This window comes from Aquarana catesbeiana, linkage group LG02, assembly GCF_042186555.1.
Source record: "Aquarana catesbeiana isolate 2022-GZ linkage group LG02, ASM4218655v1, whole genome shotgun sequence".
Lineage (NCBI taxonomy): Eukaryota > Metazoa > Chordata > Amphibia > Anura > Ranidae > Aquarana > Aquarana catesbeiana.
This window is the reverse complement of record NC_133325.1, coordinates 106,172,503-106,193,597: the sequence shown is the minus strand read 5'-3', so window position 1 is coordinate 106,193,597 and position 21,095 is coordinate 106,172,503. Positions and strand designations below refer to the sequence as shown.

The window sequence follows — 21,095 nt, the reverse complement described above, 5'->3', positions numbered from 1 at the left end:
TGCATTCTGGGAGAGGGTATTTATGGGACAGACGCCATGTTTTAGGGTTCGTTTTTCAGCCACCTGCTGGCCCTAGGAATACCACACTAGGAATACCACCTCGTGGTCCTCCGTTCCGGAGGCCCGTGTCGCTGCGGCGTGTGGGTGGGCCCAGAAGCCTGTCTGGGGCCTACCACAGCAGCGGAGGAATGGTCCTGAGCTGTCTATCCTGAGTGAAGAAGCTGGACAACCGAGAAGATCCCAGGGGAGGACCCATCATGGAAGGATCACGCAGAGTGCTGGTCTGGAGAGGGGCCTGGTGACTCGGTTGGAGGACGCATTCCGAAGTAATCTTACAGTATAGTACTGCCGGGCTGGCTTAAAGGTTTAAGTACTGTATCTGACATTCACCACAAACCAATACATCCTGTGGCAGAGGATGGTACGGGTTTTATTCCAGATAAGTCTATGGCAGAGACTTTTGTTCGTGCTACGTGCTGGCTGCAAGGCAAGTGAGAGATGTCTATCCAGGCGGGCAAAGATTGAATACTACGAAAGGGGGACTATTCAATTACAAGTGTTCAATTGCAAAGAATGTTCTGAAGAAATACAACAGAAAGGTATTTGAGCTTCCCTGCAGCTTTCCTACTACCTCTTTCCTGCTACTTCCCTTGTTCGTTTCATTAAAGAATTGGAAAACCTACTCAAGTGTTTGGTGCTTATATCGTCCAGAGGTAAACTCAACAGAACCCTAGACCCGGTGCCAGTGAAACAGAGGTGTTGAGAGTGAAGGTGACAGGCCCACTTTAAACCAGCAGCTCCACCAAGAGTTATTGCTACAGTTCTTAGCCCCCCCCAAAAAAAGAAAAGAAACGAATGCACACATCACATCTGTAGCCATGTCCCGATCCTCTCCAGGCCTAGTGGTGACCTCCAGAGCTAGGGACAGTTGACATCATTCTATGTAGAGTGGGTTACGAGGCATGGTGGGTGCAATGCAAGGTAGATTAATGGGCACCAGACACTTTTTGAATGCAAAGAGCTTTGTTGTCTCTTAGTCAGAACTGGGGGATAGAGGGTTAGGGCCGGGACACACTTTAGTAGTTGCAATGTTAATTTAGCAGATTCCAAGACTTCTATAGGTAGACAGCCACGCAGGGAAAGGCATCCAGCAAGACACCACATCTGCACGAGTAGGACTGCTGTCTCCTATGGCAACAATCTTGAAACAGTTTCTAACAAAGGTTGTAATTAACTTATTCACTTCTACAATCTCCTATTGTAGATCTTCACTCAACTGAGTTTCCAGTCTTTCACTAGACTTGCTGATCCACTGCCACCGATTCCCTTGAGCTCTTCCAATCTTCTAACTCAGTATCTTCCTTAAGCGTCGACCCCGCGTCCCTGCTGGGTCCCTAGCTTGGCATTTAGATACTCCTCAAGCGTCACCCCACTAGCCGGCTAGGTCCCTGGCTTGGCACACAATATTGCTCAGCAAGCATCATCTCCACTAGCTGGTCCCTGGCTTGACGTCTGCTGAAGTTTCCCAATTCTTCACCGCCCCCGGTTGGTGAGAATAGTGCTCTGGTACTTGCTTCAGCTACTCACAGTGGTCCCCGGTACAGGGTGGATGGTCCCTTAGTGGCGACAGCTTCCCCCCTACCTCCAACCACGACAGGTTCTCCGGACGGCAGAACCATCACTTCTGGTTGGACTACAAGCTGCAATCCCAACCCTATGCTGCTCTCTTGTTTCTGGATAGGCCCTCACACAGCCTAACAGCCAGATGTGCCCGGGACAGGCCTCAGGCTCTGGCCTAGCAGCCCAGGGCAGCACTACACACAGACAGCCATCCAGGTGGCACAGAACCCCGATCACCTGACCTCACCCAAATAAATAGGCTCTCCCAGCAGGCCAAGGGACCTAAGAAAATCCCTTCCCATTGGCTGAGACACCCCATTCATTCCTAATCTGTCCTTGCAATGCCCTTGTCTTATCTAATGCCACCAGATACCCAGCCATCTAGTGACAGAAGAGAGAAGTGCAGCAATTCCAGAATTAGGGTGAAATCAATTGACCTATCAATTAGCCAAAGCAACTATCACTTGGCAAATACATTTACTAGCAACCCTGCCTAAACATCAGGGAGCTACATCTAAGTGGTAAGCTGCAATAAATTGCATTTTTGGTCTTGGGTTTAGGTATCCTTTACAGTGCCTTGAAAAAGTATTCATACCCCTTGAAATATTCCACATTTTGTCATGTTACAACCAAAAACGTAAATGTATTTTATTGGGATTTTATGATAGACCAACACAAAGTGGCACATAATTGTTAAGCGGAAAAGAAATTATAAATGGTTTTCAAGCTTTACAAATAAATATGTGAAAAGTGTGTTGTGCATTTGTATTCAGCTCCCCTGAGTCAATTCTTTGTAGAACCACCTTTCACTGCAATTACAGTTGCAAGTCTTTTTAGGTATGTCTCTACCAGCTTTGCACATCTAGAGAGTGAAATTGTTGCCCATTCTTCTTTTCAAAATAGCTCAAGCTCTGTGAGATTGGATGAAGAGCGTCTGAACAGCAATTTTCAAGTCTTGCCACAGATTCTCAATTGGATTTAGGTCTGCACATTGACTGGGTTATTCTAACACATGAATATGCTTTGAACTTAACCATTCTATTGTAGGGTCATTGTCCTGCTGGAGGGTGAACCTCTGCCCCAAGTCTTTTGCAGACTCTAACAGGTTTTCTTCTAAGATTGCCCTGTATTTGGCTACATCCATCTTCCTATAAACTCTGACCAGCTTCCCTGTCCCTGCTAAAGAAAAGCATCCCCACAGCATGATGCTGCCACTAAAATGTTTCACGGTGGGGATGGTGTTTTCAGGGTGATGTGCAGTGTTAGATTTCTGTCACACATAGTGTTTTGCTTTTAGGCCAAAAAGTCAAATTTTGGTCTCATCTGACCAGAGCACCCCTTCCACATGGCTTCTCGCAAACTGCATTAGGTGACTTCTGAAGGAAATTGGTTCCACTAGATTTTAGTTAGGGGTAACAGAGTAAAGGGGCTGAATAAAAATGCACGCCACACTTTTCAGATATTTATTTGTAAAAAATGTTGAAAACCATTTATCAATTTTCCTTCCACTTCACAATTATATGCCACTTTGTTTTGGTCTATCACATAAAATACATTTACGTTAATGGTTGCAACATGACAAAATGTGGAAAATTTCAAGGGGTATGAATACTTTTTAAAAGGCACTGTAAAAAGTTAAAGTTGACGCTTCTCAATAGATACAGTAAGTGAGGCATGGATATTGCACTGGGAGATAAGTAGTTGGGTTAAATTGTAACTGCATCTTTTCCTCCAGACAGATTCACTTTAATGACTTTGTACCTTGTCCATCCCAACATCTGAAGAAAGAATAACATTTATTCAAAAATATTTTCCGGTATAAAAGATTTATTTAAAATATGATGAACAATATTTACATTTTTCACAGCTATTAAATAAAAAAAATGTTAAAAAGGTATAAAAAAAATTAGTAAATTAAAAATAGGAAGAAGTATTTTTGATAATCATTAGAACTGATCCATAACTTTGTGCAGTAGTAATTTTCTGTGCATAACAGGTTAAAAATTGTAGCAATTATGAGTACTTAACACGTTTTCCAAAGAGGATTCTTTTCTACGACGACGCACCAGTTGGAATGGTCATAAAATGTGCTTACAACGAGGAGTTCAGGAATATATTGTTCTATGAGATCACCAAGTTCATTTTGTTTAAATATGTGATAATATCGAAGATAGTCTGTATTGTCAATTGTGGGGATCTGTTGATCTTTTTTACATTTAGTGTCAGAGTTTGAACACAGCTTCATATCAACTGGTCCATTGCAATTAGATTTCAGATCTGGTAATGGAACATTACCAAAGTCTTTGATTATTTCTCCGCCAAGTTCTACATTGGAAGATGTGCAATAACTATTGTTAGCAAGTGGAAAGGTAAATAACTCTTTGAGTTTGTTAGTATTATTATCCAGGTCCTGTATGTATTTTGGTAGAAGGTCACCAATTTGTTTTACGAAATGAGGTTTGGACAATCTGGGTGGATGCACGTTTGCGGATTTTCCTAATTCAGTGCAATAGTTGTACAGTCTACGTAGAATGCTTCCATGCTTCTGGTCAGTGCTTACATACATACTGCTTTTATCCAGTCCTGATTCTAGGGACCGTGTTAAACATCTTGATGAACGGAGGCCATTTTTAAATGTTAAAGGCATCCTATCAACAAATGAAGAATGTTTAGTCCTACTATTTGAAAGCATATTGCTGTGAACCCTACTCAAAGGATTGATCAGTGGCAGGTTCTTGAAATCTGGTTCAGTCAGGTCCTTCCTTTTTTCTGAAGCCTTTTGTGGCTCCCTATTCCATGGTATTAGCAAGTCTTGCTTCTCAAATGTCCTTCTTTTCTGTTCCATTGCCCATACATATATCATCATCCGTCCACCAATTCTCAAAATCCGAGCCATCTCTTTAATAGCTCGTATGCGGCGCTCCTTGGTTGAAAAATGATGGATTACTGAAGAAAAAAAAAAAGAAGTTTATGCTAGGTCATAAGAATGCCAAACAATTTTAGAATTTTTTTATATAGTAAGTGTGTGGATTTTTCGAATGTACTCCTTTTTAAATGTATGTTGCTTTGGGCCAGTATTGCCCTGGGTTGCAGGAAAGAAATTTGCTCGATTTCCCTATCAATACAGAGTGTTGATGGGGGGAATCCTCCCACTGATCCATTGGGGGGGGGTTCTCCTGTTGGGAGAAGACAGTGATTATTGTTAGCAGCTATGCCAGCCGCTAGTGATAGATCCGGCAGGCTGGTTGTGCCACACAAAATGTGTACATTCAGCCTACTCATACATGGTTTGAATCTGCTGAGCTGGCCGAGATTCGAACCATCTATAGCTGGCCTTACATACCTCTACCACATAACACAGCAATGTCTGGCAAGGTAGAAGAGCTGATCTTTCTTTGCTTCAGTTAAAATGTATGTAAAATCCTGCAAGGGCAGAAAAATTCCTATTGATCTGCCAAAACAGAGTGTCCTAACTTTTTGTTGTAAAGCTGACAACACTACATCTACTACAGTGAACTTCTGTATCCTTACAGTCAGACTAATTCATGCCCTAAAAGAGGGATATACCCATGCAAATATCTTTTTAAAACATGCGCAAAATCTACAAAAACCGAAATTGTATAAAGGTAATCACAAATTTAGAATTTATTCTAACAAAAAATAAAAAAAAATGGAAAGAACCTTTAAAATTAACAAACCAAGCAAAAAAAATGATTAAAATATAACATCAGTACAAATACTGTAAATAACCTCACTAGGGTTGCACCAACACCACTTTAAGACCGAGTAAAAGGGCCGATCCTTTTTTTTTATGTTATTGACATTGGCACTAATATGCAGCACTAATGGGCACTAACGGGGCATGGACTGTGTCAGTAGTTTTTTTTTTTACAATTTTATTTTTTACTATTTAGATTTTTTTGTTATTTTTCTTTTTTTTTTTACAATGCTTCCTTTTTTGATGGTGGTGGGGGGGAGGGAGGTTGGTGGCAGTGTTTTTAATTTTTTTTTTTACAATTTAACTTTTAAATGTTTATTAAAATTTCTTCTTTTTTTATTTAATTAGTATCATTTTTCTATTAGCCCTGATGGGGGGGGGGGGGGGTGGCTTTGGTGAAATATTAGGGAAAGGAACTGAGGACACAGATTCCCCAGTTCCTTTCGCTGCAGCCTCAGCTGCACTGAAGATGAATGGACAGGAAACAGGCTCCTCCCCGTTCATAAACTGAGACATCGTAAGCACAGGTTCAGACTCTGTGCATTCAGAAAAGGAAGGAGACGGTAAATGAGAGATCCAGGATGAGGGGGGCCCGAAGGAGGAGCCAGGGAGGACCCAGGGGGACCCGGAGGTGGTGACACAGGGGTCATGGGGACAGTCGGGGGTGATCGGTGCAGAGGTGGGGGCAGTTACAAGCACCAATCTCACCTGACAGCCGTGGGAAGGAGAGGAGGAGAAGTGTCTGTCAGGAAAAGCTATACAGGGAGATTGGTGCTTGTAACTCCCCCACCGTTCATCTGTGATGCTGCCCAGAAATCAGGTCAAGAATCTGAGCATTTGCATGTGTACTCATGCAAATGCTCGGTATGGGTGCAATAAAAATTGACTAATAAATGAATGCTGGACATGACTAAAAATTATCCCCTCTCATGAATGCCCAGGTCAACATCAAAGCCCCCCAGATGGAAAAATGGGTACCTACCAAGTACTCACAGTGAGCACCAAGGGGCACAAGGCACCCCCAGGTTGACCTGGGCATTCATGAGAGGGGATTATTTTTTTATGCATGTCCAGCATTCATTTATTGATAAAATCACTGACAAATTAATTGATTGTTTATTATCAGCAAATACTGTTATGTTTTTTTTCTTTTTTAGAACTTACAGAAGTGTACAGGTATTATCATCTTTCCCTGAGGAAGCCAAAGTTGACGAAACATGTAGGAATTTATTACCTGACAAAAAACCTGCCTGTTTACACACTGGCCGGTTCCTGCTGTATTTTCTATACATCTGTATAGTGATTTTATATGTACTGCACCCTTGTACTTTATACATTTTGCTACTTTGTATACCAATAAAATTATATACTTTTTAAATAATTTTGTGTAACAAATCTTTAAATTCCTTGGCCCCCTTATAATTCCCTTCTCTATCCCCAATTGTTGCTCTTTATTGATCATTGGGATGAGGTGCAGTATTTTATTGAGAACCCTCCAGCCATACCCCCTTCCATAGTACAGGAGATGGTCAGAGACTGCAATCATAGTACAGGAGATGGTCAGAGACTGCAACCATAGTACAGGAGATGGTCAGAGACTGCAACCATAGTACAGGAGATGGTCAGAGACTGCAACCATAGTACAGGAGATGGTCAGAGACTGCAGACATAATACAGGAGATGGTCAAAGACTGCAGACATGGTACAGGAGATGTGGAAAAAGGGGAAAAATACTGCGCTAAACCAAATCGAACTAGAGAGACAAATAGCTGCTAACACTCCAAGTCTAAAGCAATATACAAAAATTAGTGTAGAGCTGAATAATGAGACCAAATGAATGGAAACATCTTTGCATGAAACTGAAAATAAAAACACACAATAAAAGGACTAGTGACAGTAAATCACTAGCTCTCAGTGACAGTGAAGATATAGTAAGTGTGAACCCACTATGACACATGGAAAAACGTATACAAATGTTGATGCATGCAATGCAAATAAAAAAACAAAAAGTAAAACACGGTGAGAGTTCACAAGAAATGTATGCCAAAGTCCAAATAAGTGCATGGAAAGGATAGGGTGTTGACATGTAATCCAAGTGAGCCAATCAAATGCCTGTAAAAAAACTTCAAGGAATTCTCAGATAGAAAGTTGGGTACTCTTACCGAATACGGTGGACGCACATGCCATACAGCAGTGGGTCAAACAAGCTCTGAACCCTTGGTTCCTGGTGCTTCAATGCTGTAAAGATGCCACGCTGGGTGGGATGATGGATCTTGCGACTCCAAACCTTTTACATGCAAGGCGAGTCGGTCCTCTTGTATCTTGAGCCTCTCTATTTGTCAGTGAGGTCACCCATCACAATAAATTGCAGAGGGGAGGGCAAAAGCTTTAATTCCAACAGACAGGACAAGTCCTGTCTGTATCATCAGTGAGACTGCAGACATGATACAGGAGATGGTCAGAGACTGCAAACATGATACAAGAGACGGTCAGAGACTGCAGACATAGTACAGAAGATGTTCAGAGACTGCAGCTATAATAGAGGAGATGGTCAGAGACTGCAGTTCCTATGGACGCTAGTAGATAAAGGCCGATCGGCCCTCTCACCTGACCTAGCGATACAGCAACAACAGTTCCTCTGATCATGAGTCAGCTCACTCTGAATTGCCCATGGTGACTCCGTTGGGTAGAGCCCAGATCTGTGTTCTGGCAATGACGCCATTCCTTTCTCCGCCAGGGATGGCGCTAGGCTGTGTGGCTTTCCCTCTGGTGGCGTTCTCTCAGCACTGTCCTCGCCCTCTGGTGCCCTGGGTGCATTTCCCTGAAAGCTTTCCTGGGCCTGTCTCTCTCTCTCTCTCTCTCTCTCTCAACCCTCAGTACAGACCCCCCTCCACTAAGTATAGACCCCTCACTAAGTATAAACCCCTCCCTCAGTAGAGACCTTCCTCAGTACAGACCCCCCTCCATCAGTATAGATCCCCAGGACAAGCCACCCCCCTCCATTAGTACAGCCCCCCTCAGGACAAACCACCCCCCTTCCATTAGTACAGACCCCCTCTCAGGACAAACCACCCCTCTCCATTATTACAGACCGCCCCTCAGGACAAACCACCCCCCTCTATTAGTACAGACCCCCCCAGGACAAACCACCTCCCCTCCATTAGTACAACCCCCCAGGACAAACCCCCCTCCATTAGTACAACCCCCCAGGACAAACCACCCCCCTCCATTAGTACAGACCCCCCCAGGACAAACCACCCCCCCTCCATTAGTACAGATCCCCCCCAGGAAAAGCCACACCCAATCCATTAGTACAGACCCCCAGGACAACCCCCCCCCCCTCCATTAGGGTACATAAAAACACCCGACGGCAGCTGGAGAGGAGAGGACAGTGTGCAGCCTCACCACACTGGTGGAGAACAGATCGCAGCAGTCAGGAGTTAGACACAGAGGAGGACACATGTCAGGCACGGACCGCCCCCCCCCCCCCCCCCCAGCGACATCACTGCGTGGCTGGTCTCTCTCCACACAGACAGCCGCTCCGATCTCCGGCTGCTTCACTCTCCTTCTTTGACAGGAGGAGGGACAGGCTTGGGCAGGAAACACAGCGGCGACCGGTGGAGAGAGCCGCCTCTGGACACGGGGGGAGGATGACGAGGACGACGAGGAGGATGAAGACGATGAGGAGCAGGAGGCTTTGGCGCTGCTTCGATGCTTCCAAAATAGTATTGCCCACTGTGGGCTTTCTGAAAAGCTCAGTCTGAAGAGAGCCATCCACGTCTTTAATTGTCAGAGCTAAGAATGTAACTGCAGATAGGTTATGTCATGGTGAATTTGAGGTTAAATGTATATTGCAGATTTTGGACTGCCTCCACGTCGGTCGCGACACTATTCTGGTCTCGATCAACGTGGAGGCTTTGTACAGCTCCATTCCACACGAGCTAGGCCTGTCTGCCATACGACATGCATTGCTATGACAGAATAGTGTTGCCCTTCCCTTAGTGTAATTCATAGTAGCATCCCTTCATTTTAAAGCACAACTACTTTTCTCTCAATAGTTCCCACTACCTCCAGGTACAGGGCGTGGCCATGGGCACATGTTGTGCCCCGGCTTAAGCCAATCTGTACTTGGGGGAGTGGGAAAGATTCATGTTCTCTGATGTGATGGCATGCAGATATACCAGTCATGTAGTGGCTTGGTATCGCTACATTGATGACATGATATTATGGGATGGCTCCACCTTACTTCCTGAGGAGTTTTTGGAATACATCAATTTGGGTAATGCATTTAACCTCAAATTCACCATGACTTATAACCTATCTGCAGTTACATTCTTAGATCTGACAATTAAGAAAGAGGAGGATGGCTCTCTTCAGACTGAGCTTTTGAGAAAGCCCACAGCGGGCAAAACTATTTTGGAAGCATCGAGCTTCCACCCTGAACCATTACTAGCATCCATTCCTTTTGGACAGTATATTAGAGCGAGACGTAATTGTTCGAACGCTGCTTTCTTTGAGAAGGAGGCCTCAATACTACGGACTAGACTGCGAGCTAGGGGATACTCAAATGGAATCCTCAAGAAAGCCTACAAAAAAGCCAAGAATAAAAATCTGGAATGATTTACATTTTTCACAGAAACAAGAAAAAGAACCCATGACCACACAATTGATAACTGGGTTTTGTCAACATCGACAAATTAATCAGATTTTACAAAAATATTGGCACCTATATTGGACACTATATTGACATCTCTAGTTTCCGATCGACCACAAATTACATTCCGAAGAGCTCCCTCCCTACGGGACAAACTCGTGCATAGCAAACATAAAACAAAAAAATCTGATCACACAATACCAACAGGGACGCTCATATATGGTAATTGTAATTACTGTCAATACATGGACACTAGAAAATATATTAACCTACCTAATGGAGAAAGGTATAGACCTAAAAATACTTTAACTGCTGTACTGCAGGCGTGGTATACCTATTGTCGTGCAAATGTGGATGTTACCATGTGGGTAAAACCAAACTCGCATTATGGCATATACAGACATATCACCAGTATAAATAGGAAAGATCCTGGTCTACCCCTTGGAAGACATAGCCGTATGGTACATGGTGATAACTAAATTTAGTTACTCCCAAAATTTGTTTTTATTCATTTCGTTTTTCGTTAAAAATTGCATTCGTCCAAAAATCCAAATTAATTAAGGTTGAATCCATTGAAGGCTCATGGTGTCTGTCGAATGTTCAAAGAAGATTCGACGGAGCAGCTAAACTGTACGACGCTGTATAGTTTAGCTGCTCCGTTGAATCTTCCTAGAACTTTCAACAGACACCATAAGCCAAAGATTCGATGTTTGTATGTTTTTCGTTGCTTTGTCGAATCTTCGTCGTTCATGTTGAATGTATATAGTTCAAACAGAAAATGGACTGGTGATAGTGATCACTGATCGGACAGGTAACAAGATAGGGTATATAGAATCTATATAGAATCTCAATCTACAATATAGAATCTATAATAATTAAACCCCCCCCCCCCCCACAACACGGGCAGCCTCTGAGGCTATCACAACACTAGCAACACTAGTATCACTATCAAGTTCACAACACCAACACAATAGCAGCAGATTATTATGAAAAAGTTAAAGAGGAGGGCCCATCAAAAAAAAAAAAAAAATTAAAAGTCAGCAGCTACAAATACTGCAGCTGCTGACTTTTAATTGGACACTTACCTGTCCCTGGGTCCAGCGATGTGGGGGATCGAAGCCCCGCTCGTCTCCCCCTCCGTTCGGCGGCGCCGGCATTGCAACTGTGGGCGCCGGGCTGTGGCTTCACAGCCTGGCACCCACTTCGCATGCGCGAGCGGCGCCGAGCGCCATGATTGGCCGCTCAGTCACCTGGGACCTGTAATGGGTCCCAGATGATTGACAGGAGGGAGGGAGCAGAGCTGAGCCCTTCCTGTGCCAAGACGGAAGTTATGTCACCAGCCCAGGCACTGAAAGAGGCAGACTACGAGGGACCCCCTAGCAACAGGCATTTAGAGACGAGTAAAAAAAAAATCCAAATTTTTTTTGTATTTTTTTTTAGGATTTTTCATTTAGTTTTTTTTTTTTTTGGGTGGAACACCACTTTAAGTTGAACTGTAGCTTGCTTTGCTATTGTTCTGCTGCTGTGCTAATGCTTAATTTCTAAATAATTCAGGTTCTCTGACAAACGGACCAGCTAAGATTGACTGTCTTCTGAAATGATTCAGTGTGTGTCTTTCTCTGCTAGCAATCGTAAGTGAAAGTAAGTTGGCTGTACGTGTGTACTTAGTTCTAGCTATTTTACTGCTCCTCCTCTTTGGTTACAATCAGCCAAAAACATTCATCATCATCATTATTTTTATTTTACTTCCCCCACCCAATTCCAGCAGTGATCTTTTCTCCCCTATGTCGAATCTTTTCTCTCTATGTAGAATAATCTTGGACTAATAGAGCTAAGGTTAGGCACATTCGACCACAGGTTTGATGGACACAGATTGTTATTGTCAGCATCATGTCGAATCTCCTATCTATAATCGATCTGTTGTCGCATCGAAAACAAAAATAAAGCATTTGTTTATGTCAGATCTTTCGTTTTTTGGATCCTGCACTTTCATTATCGTTTGTTAAAACGATAGCGAAAATACCTGAAATTCGGACGAAAATGCATTCGGACGAAAACGAATGTACATGTCTATTTGACATACATATGCGATATCTGTTTATGCCAAGCTGATATCTTACTGTATTTATCTGTACATGTCAATTATTTTAACTAGTAATTTGTTGTATTTGATGTATTAGATCCACCGATATCGAACAACTGAACTATGTCTTACAGAAAGCACTTATGTATTTTGTAATTTTATTGTTATGTTTATTGTCAAATTTATCTGTATCTCTGCTTCCTCCTAGACTGGGTTTTTGCCCAGCAAGATTGTGTGATGAGCCTGCCTTTGCTGACTACTCCCCGGGGAGGGGGGCACCTTCCTGGTTTTTACATTGCACTTTCCATCTTGTATCTCTCCTATGTGCCTTGTAGACACTTTCCGGGGGCTCGTTATGCCGATCGGGGGACACATTCCCACTGCCCGGCGTGCAGTGGTCCCTTATGTGGATACTTTTTGTGTCCCCACTCGTGACACCCCTGCCTGTCTTTTTGACTGGTTCCTTCCAGTCCTCGCCTCACCTTGAGGCACAGAGCGGAGGGTTACTGCGCACGTCGGTGGCGTCATGATGCGGGATGCGACCCCGCCCCCGCTTGCGCCATGTGTCATGGGACTTCCTGAGGGATCTGGGCTGCCATTGGTTGGCGGCCCCGCCCTGTCTACTGACCACCATCTGATTTCGCTTGCACTGATGTGCAATCGATCTCAGCTGTGGTACATCTAGGGTATTTTAACTTCACCCCAGAACATCCACAGTGATGCCGTGGAGATGAGGACATACAGCACTTTGTACATCAGGCAGTAGTGTGTAAGTAGTACTCATATATACAACTTAAAAAATCCTTTCTGGTGATCTGCAGTCTACTCGATTACTATTCTTACTACATCGTTTGCACTGGGCACTTTTTTGCTTGGGACAATTGTCCCATTCCTGCCTTGTCTTTGACGTTTATATTCTTATAATAATCCATGAATACCCCTTATCTTATATTTCCTTTGTCTCCTTACACATGTACAGAGAACCTAATATATATATCAGGATTCTACTCACTCTGTGGTTAGGATCTAGGCTGGAGTACATTGCTCCATATGCCTGAAGTCCTTGCAGCTGAGAATCTGTGCCGCCTTTCTGTTCTCTTGCCCTTTGTGTATTTCCATCTTCTCCCACTTGACATACTATTGAGGTCTTGATCTTGCGAAATATCCATGGTAACCCACCTTGGGCCCTCCTCATTTGTTTTTAGCAGCTATGGGTTCATCTTTGCAAGTATTAACTTTTGAGCTGTTACATTGATATAAAACACGATTGGAGGTGCATGTCCCTTTGACCATAAATGTAGCACTAACTCACGGTGGAGCTGCTGGTTTAAGCGGGTCTGTTACCTTTACCTTGCTTCCCTTGGTTTTACCGGCACCGGGTCTAGGTGTTTCGCTGAGTTTACTTCTGGACGACACACGCACCAACACTGGAGTACGTTTTCAATGCTTTATTGAACAAACAAACTTTAGTAAGTAGCAGGAAAAAGGTGGAAAAGGAAACTTTCAGGAGAAACTCAAATATCTTCTTATACCATCTTAGTAACTAATGTCCCGTAGAATTTAGATAATTAGGTGGAATGCGCTCCCCTCGTGGAACACACTCCTTGCTCGTCTGGATAGGCCTCTCTCACCGGTCTAGCAGCCAGTAAGCAGCACGAATCAAAAGTCTCTGCCACAGACTTGTTTGGGGGGTAAATCCGCACTATCCTCTGCCACAGGATGTATCAGATTTTCTCTGCAGTGAAAGTCAGTCACAGTGCCTGAACCTTTAAGCTGAACCGGCAACACTATGCTGTATGGTTACTTCTTTTGGATACGTTCTTCTACCGAGTCACCAGGCCCCTCTTTAGACCAGCACGCTGCATGATCCCTTCAAGACAGGTCCTCCCCTGGGCTCTCCCCGGTCGTCCAGCTTCGTCACACAGGACCGACAGCTCAGGACCATTCCTCGGCCGCGGTGGTAGGCCCCAGACAAGCCTCTGGGCCCACCCCTGCGCCACTGTATCGTGGGACTCCCGATCGGAGGACCACGGGGTAGCTCCTTAACGCATACCTGTTGGCCAGGAGGGCCAGCAGGTGGCTGTAAAAAAACCCTAGAGCATGGCGTCTGTCCCATAAATACCCTCTTCCCAGAATGCAACTCGGAGGACCACCTCCACCGAGCTTGCCTCCGAGACAGAGCAGCATCTATACACTTTGACACGTTGCCCTTCCAACACCAACCAGTGGTAACAGCGACACCCACCGGTCAGCACTGCAGCACACACAACGTCAGCCAAGCTGGAACAGAGGCGAACTTTTAACCTTCCTATCACACAATTTACTAAATTTACCTAACCTGCGGTAGATTGTAAATCTACCAGCGCTACATAAAGCACTCTTCTCTCTTGTTGAAATTATTATAGATTTAATTGCTGTACTTATTTGTTATACTAACGTACCATTGCATTCGCATTTTAAAATATCTATGACTCTGTATAGAAAAATTACATAAGCCTCTGAAGAAGGACTACAAGGTCCGAAACATGTCAGGCTTCGTTTCCAGTATGTGCTCTTGCTAGTTCAACTTTGTCTACAGGACAGCTGAGTTTTATACCGACATTTACTCAAGCATATTTTGCTACAAATTGTTTTATGCCAAAGTATACATTTTCTTCTTGTTATTTTGTATATGTATAATAAAATACTTTACTACATTACCTGGTCTGTCTACAAAAATCCAGAGGGGTATTACTGTGCTTTTTAGCACCAGGTTCTTCCATTTTTTTGTTTTTCGTAGATTAGCCAGACCAGGTGTTTCACACAAACCGCAAGCTTTCAGTTTTGCCGGTAAAATACAGACAATAGCATAGAGAGGGAGAGAGCCTGGAGGAGGGACGGGATGTGCTCTCCCTAATCTCTGTACACAGAACTTAACACAGTAACCCTTTCATGGTCGGACTGTACAGGGCTTTGTGTCTTTTTGGCGCGGCACCCCTGGGGACCTTTTGAAGTTCCCCGGTTGAAAAACCCCAATATAGGTGGATAAGTAGACACAGGGCCGCTGATAAAGCAGTACAGCCAGCCCTCCTATACTGGGCCCGAGCCCCATCTGTTCAAGAGGGAGGCCTTGGCAGCTGCCAAGCAGGAGGGCCAGCTGTACTGCCTATGCTGACACAGATTTTTATGCTAAACCAGGCAGTCAGGACAGTCAAGGCAGAGGCTTGGGCACTTAAGTTCACTTAGTTGTTTTTTTTTCACAGAATCTGCCTCTCACAGAGGCACAGAATCCGCCTATTACAGAGGGGACACAGAATCCACCCATCACAGAGGGGCACAGAATCTGCCTATCACAGAGGGGAAATAATAAAACTAAGCAAATGAGTTCAGTCAGCACAAACACAAATCTAATACACCTATCATAAGCAACTGGACACTCAAGGTCAATATATTGCACTCCTTGAACAGACATAAAATAAAAAATAGTGCAGCGCAAAAAATAATGTCTGACAGTTCTGTGATATGGACAGTCCCAGTTCATATAGTTTAAGAGCCAAAGGTGACGTATAAAAAGGCACCAACACACAAGAATAAGTCCTCAGTAGTGATCAGGGTGCTCGAATACAATCGTAGTTACTGTGCATCCTTATCTGTGCTTCCACCACCGTTAGTACAGGCCACTCACCTAACTCTGTGGAATTAACAGAAAGGTCATTCGAGCATTCCCCACAGGGGTAATCGAAGGATGAAATCCTGCCTCTATATTATTCCAATGATCGAAATCCGGCCTCAGATATATGGCAACAATAACACCCTCACGTATGCAGTAGATATCATCGAGGTTCATGCAAAATCAATAGAACATATATAGTGCTCTCTGCTTGTGCTTAAAAAAACTGTTTATTTGGATAAGAAAGTTACTTACAAATAAAGCACTGAATCCCCAGTGCTAGGAAATGAAACTTGTACCACAAACACAGCGTCTTAGTGAATCTGAAAGGTGGCTGTAATAACGTCAGAGCCTTCCTGTCCGCACGCGCACCGTCCTTGTGGGCGGGACTTCCTCTGCATATCACGGGGGCCCGCTCTGGACGTCTTTATATATAATCCATCTATCGTAATTGTTAACTAAATGTCCCCCCCCCGGCTGCGTACACTGCCATAGTGACAAGGATGCTCGGGAGCGTGGCTAAGGTCTCAAGCCCGTCCTCCGCAGCACACGCCGCCGCATCAACCAGGACGCTCAAGAGGCATAATAACATCCGCCCCCCCAGCGTACATTGCCATAGAGACAAGGATGCTCGGGGGCGTGGCTGAGGTCTCAAGCCCGCCCTCCGCAGCACATGCCGCCACGTCAACCAGGACACTCGAGAGGCGTAATGATATCCGCCCCCTCAGCGTGCACTGTCAGACATGCGTGGCGTGTGAGAGGCGCGCTCGATAGCCTAAGTCTGCCCACTAAGGCGTGATAAAGGAACAACACTGTCCTATAGATTCCGGAAGTATCTCACCCACCCTGTATGTTCCCATCACTGGTACAGAGATTAAACACATAATCTAAAAGACATAGCATAAAACAAATTTTTTATACAAACATTTCATGCAAAATCCTGTAAACATCTATTGTAAAGCCCTAACTTACTATTCAAAAGTTTTATCGATCTGAGGTGAAGCAATTCAGATCAAACTCCACGTTCAACCCTGTGGGGGCTCCTACCTTCGTTTCATACACCGAAAAGGATTCAAATCAACTGAGTAGCCGGATGAAAATTACCTCTCCTCCAATGATTGGTCACCTTTTCGACCCCCAAGAATCTCAACCCTGCGGGGTTGTAATCATGGAACAATCTAAAATGTTTGGAGGCATTATGAGTTTTGAGACCCTTTTTAGTATTGTTCACGTGTTCTCCAATCCTCTTGTGTAAAGACCTCGAGGTCCTCCCCGCGTATTGTAAACCACACTCACATTCTAACATGTACACTACACCTATCTTGTTACATGTTATTAGCTCTTTAATTTGCTCTTTAATTTGCTACTTTTGTTAGTAGCAGACGCAACAAAGTCTTTATGTTTTCTAATATTACACCTAGCCTGCTTGCACTCAGGACAATCCTATTTTGGAAATGTACTGGTGGGTCAATGACTCCCGAAGCTAATTTATCTCTTAATGACAGGGCTTTCCTGTATATAAATTGCGGACGAAAGGTTAATGACCCATCATACTTTAACAAAGGTATAGAATCATTAATGAACAGGAAGGACCTGGTAATCCGTCCAACGGACAAAGGTGGAGGCCTGATTGTGTTGAGTAAGGTGTACTATAGGAATGAAATGGAGAATCTACTTAGTGACACCAACACATAGTATAATAGCTAAGGACCCCATGTTAGAATACAAAGGCGAGTTGCATTTCGTGATTGAAAGAGGGAAACATTTAGGAGCCTTGAACACAAAGGAAGCATTATACCTAGACCCCCTATTCTGACGAGCACATATACAGTGGGGCAAAAAGTATTTAGTCAGCCACCAATTGTGCAAGTTCTCCCACTTAAAAAGATGAGAGAGGCCTGTAATTGTCATCATAGGTATACCTCAACTATGAGAGACAAAATGAGGAAACAAATCCAGACAATCACATTGTCTGACATTTGAAAGAATTTATTTGCAAATTATGGTGGAAAATAAGTATTTGGTCAATATCAAAAGTTCATCTCAATACTTTTTTATATATCCTCTGTTGGCAATGACAGAGGTCAAACGTTTTCTGTAAGTCTTCACAAGGTTGTCACACACTGTTGCTGGTACGTTGGCCCATTCCTCCATGCAGATCTCCTCTAGAGCAGTGATGTTTTGGGGCTGTCGCTGGGCAACACGGACTTTCAACTCCCTCCAAAGGTTTTCTATGGGGTTGAGATCTGGAGACTGGCTAGACCACTCCAGGACCTTGAAATGCGTCTTACAAAGCCACTCCTTCGTTGCCTGGGCGGTGTGTTTGGGATCATTGTCATGCTGAAAGACCCAGCCACGTTTCATCTTCAATGCCCTTGCTGATGGGAGGAGGTTTGTACTCAAAATCTCAAGATACATGGCCCCATTCATTCTTTCATGTACACGGATCAGTCGTCCTGTTCCCTTTGCAGAGAAACAGCCCCAAAGCATGATGTTGTCACCCCCATACTTCACAGTGGGTATGCTGTTCTTTGGTTGCAACGCAGCATTCTCTCTCCTCCAAACACGACGAGTTGTATTTCTACCAAACAGTTCTACTTTGGTTTCATCTGACCATATGACATTCTCCCAATCCTCTTCTGGATCATCCAAATGCTCTCTAGCAAACCTCAGACGGGCCCGGACATGTACTGGCTTAAGCAGGGGGACATCTTTGGCACTGCAGGATCTGAGTCCCTGGCGGCGTAGTGTGTTACTGATGGTAGCCTTTGTTACGTTGGTCCCAGCTCTCTGCAGGTCATTAACTAGGTTCCCCCCGTGTGGTTCTGGGATTTTTGCTCACCGTTCTTGTGATCGTTTTGACCCCATGGGGTGAGATCTTGCGTGGAGCCCCAGATCGAAGTAGATTATCAGTAGTCTTGTATGTCTTCCATTTTCTAATTATTGCTCCCACAGTTGATTTCTTCACACCAAGCTGCTTGCCTATTGCAGATTCAGTCTTCCCAGGCTGGTGAAGGTCTACAATTTTGTTTCTGGTGTTCTTCAACAGCTCTTTGGTCTTCACCATAGTGGAGTTTGGAGTGTGACTGTTTGAGGTTGTGGACAGGTGTCTTTTATACTGATAACAAGTTCAAACAGGTGCCATTAATACAGGTAATGAGTGGAGGACAGAGGAGCCTCTTGAAGAAGATACAGGTCTGTGAGAGCCAGAAATCTTGCTTGTTTGTAGGTGACCAAATACTTATTTTCCACCATAATTTGCAAATAAATTCTTTCAAAAATCAGACAGACAATGTAATTGTCTGGATTTGTTTCCACATTTTGTCTCTCATAGTTGAGGTATACCTATGATGACAATTACAGGCCTCTCTCATCTTTTTTAGTGGGAGAACTTGCACAATTGGTGGCTGACTAAATACTTTTTTGCCCCACTGTAGTTTACTTTTTACCTAAAGTCCATAAGGATAGTGTTAATCCTCCTGGGAGACCGATAGTTAACGGTATTGACTCTTCATGCTGGGTCAATATACTAGAAAGTATATAATTAAATTATATGTGATCTTGCGCATAAATCTCAGTTGCAGTGAATGGTTGAGAAAAGTGCTGAAAATAATCGTGTGTGCGGCAAAGTCACCAATCAATAATAAAACTTTCCACCAATAAACTCATCTACAAAAAATGTGCTCACATGTGTAACGGAATAGGAATGATCAATACATAACACAATACATCTGCAAGCTATAAACATCAAAAAAGGGGTGTATACAATGAATGTTCATAAAAAAGTGTTCAAAATGATGTGCAAAACACCCAATATATCCTGTGAAAATACTAAATAAAGTTCCACTAAAAAATTCAAATAAAAAATTCCAATGTGTAAAACTTTCAAGAGTCTTCACCAGCAGATAAAAAATAAATAATGTGTTGACCATGGTTCAAATGATATCCCTTCATTTTGCTCCCATTGCTCTTACCTTGAGGGCATGGATCAAATGCCTTGAACCATTCCTAGGACGATCACCTTAGTGTTGGAGCCCACACTCAATCTAGATAGGGGATGGATTCTTAAAGCAATAGGTGAAAATCTCCTCCAGCCCGGTATCCGGATCAGATATTACTAGATTTATTGCACATCTCTGGGTATGTTGTTCTATGCAATAAATATGCAATAAATAATAGATATGCAATAAATCCAGTAATATCTGATCCGGATACCGGGCTGGAGGAGATATTCACCTATTGCATCAAGAATCCATCCCCTATCTAGATTGAGTGTGGGCTCCAACACCGAGGTGATTGTCCTAGGAATGGTCAAGGCATTTGATTCATGCTCTCAAGGTAAGAGCAATGGGAACACAATGAAGGGATATCTTTTGAACCACGGTCAACACATTATTTATTTTTCATCTGCTGGTGAAGACTCTTGAAAGTTTTACACATTGGAATTTTTTATTGGAACTTTATTTAGTATTTTCACAGGATACATTGAGTGTTTTGCACATGATTTTGAACACTTTTTTATGAACATTCATTGTATACACCCTTTTTGATGTTTATAGCTTGCACACGTATTGTGTTATGTATTGAGCATTCCTATTCTGTTACACATGTGAGCACATTTTTTGTAGATGAGTTTATTGGTGGAAAGTTTTATTATTGGTTGGTGACTTTGCCGCACACACGATTATTTTTAGCACTTTTCTCAACCATTCACTGCAACTGAGATTTATGCGCAAGATCACATATAATTTAATTATATACTTTCTATCTTATTTAGGTGACTAGTGATCACCATATTGATTTTGCAGCATCTCCACGTTCTCTGTATATATATGTTTTATTCATTTCAGATTTATAGTAGCGCAGAGGTCCTGTATCTTTATTTATGGGTCAATATATTGACACCTTTCTCCAACCCTTGGTCAGTAAAACCAATGCCTTTTTAAAGGATACTAAACATATCATCCAAATTTTGGAATCCTTGACAGTCTCCTCTTCCAGTTTTCTAATTACGGCCATGAGGATGCTTTATCATCAGTGCATTGGGCCTTCAGTGCATCTGGCCTATCCAGAAGACATAAAAACTTTTTGATAGATAGTCTTAAGTTTTGACTGTCGAGGAATTATTTCTGGTATGGAAAGCAATTTTTTCTTCAAACCAGGGGGGTAGCTATGGGGGCTCAGTTTGCTCCCAGTGTTGCCAATCTCTTTATGGCACACTGGGAGGAAAAAGCCTTATTTAAGAACAGAGTTAATCTGCTACCAGAGATATATCGATGACCTCATCATGGTGTGGGACGAGATAAATCTGGTCTTGATATATTCATGCAGAGACTCAATGCTAATAATAAAAACATTACCCTGACTTGCA

General features: G+C 43.3%; 1 protein-coding gene across 2 annotated transcripts in view; it reads right to left on the bottom strand.

Annotated features, from left to right (window-relative positions):
- Positions 1 to 3,412: 3,412 nt before the first annotated feature.
- The window catches only part of LOC141127122 (probable tRNA methyltransferase 9B), a 53,367-nt gene continuing 35,684 nt past the window's right edge, over positions 3,413 to 21,095 (bottom strand). For both annotated transcript variants that reach the window (XM_073613329.1, XM_073613328.1), the window contains one exon: positions 3,413 to 4,566. In XM_073613329.1, the coding sequence (XP_073469430.1) occupies positions 3,644 to 4,566 (923 nt within the window). In that variant the 3' untranslated portion in view covers positions 3,413 to 3,643. The remainder of the gene's footprint in view (positions 4,567 to 21,095) is intronic.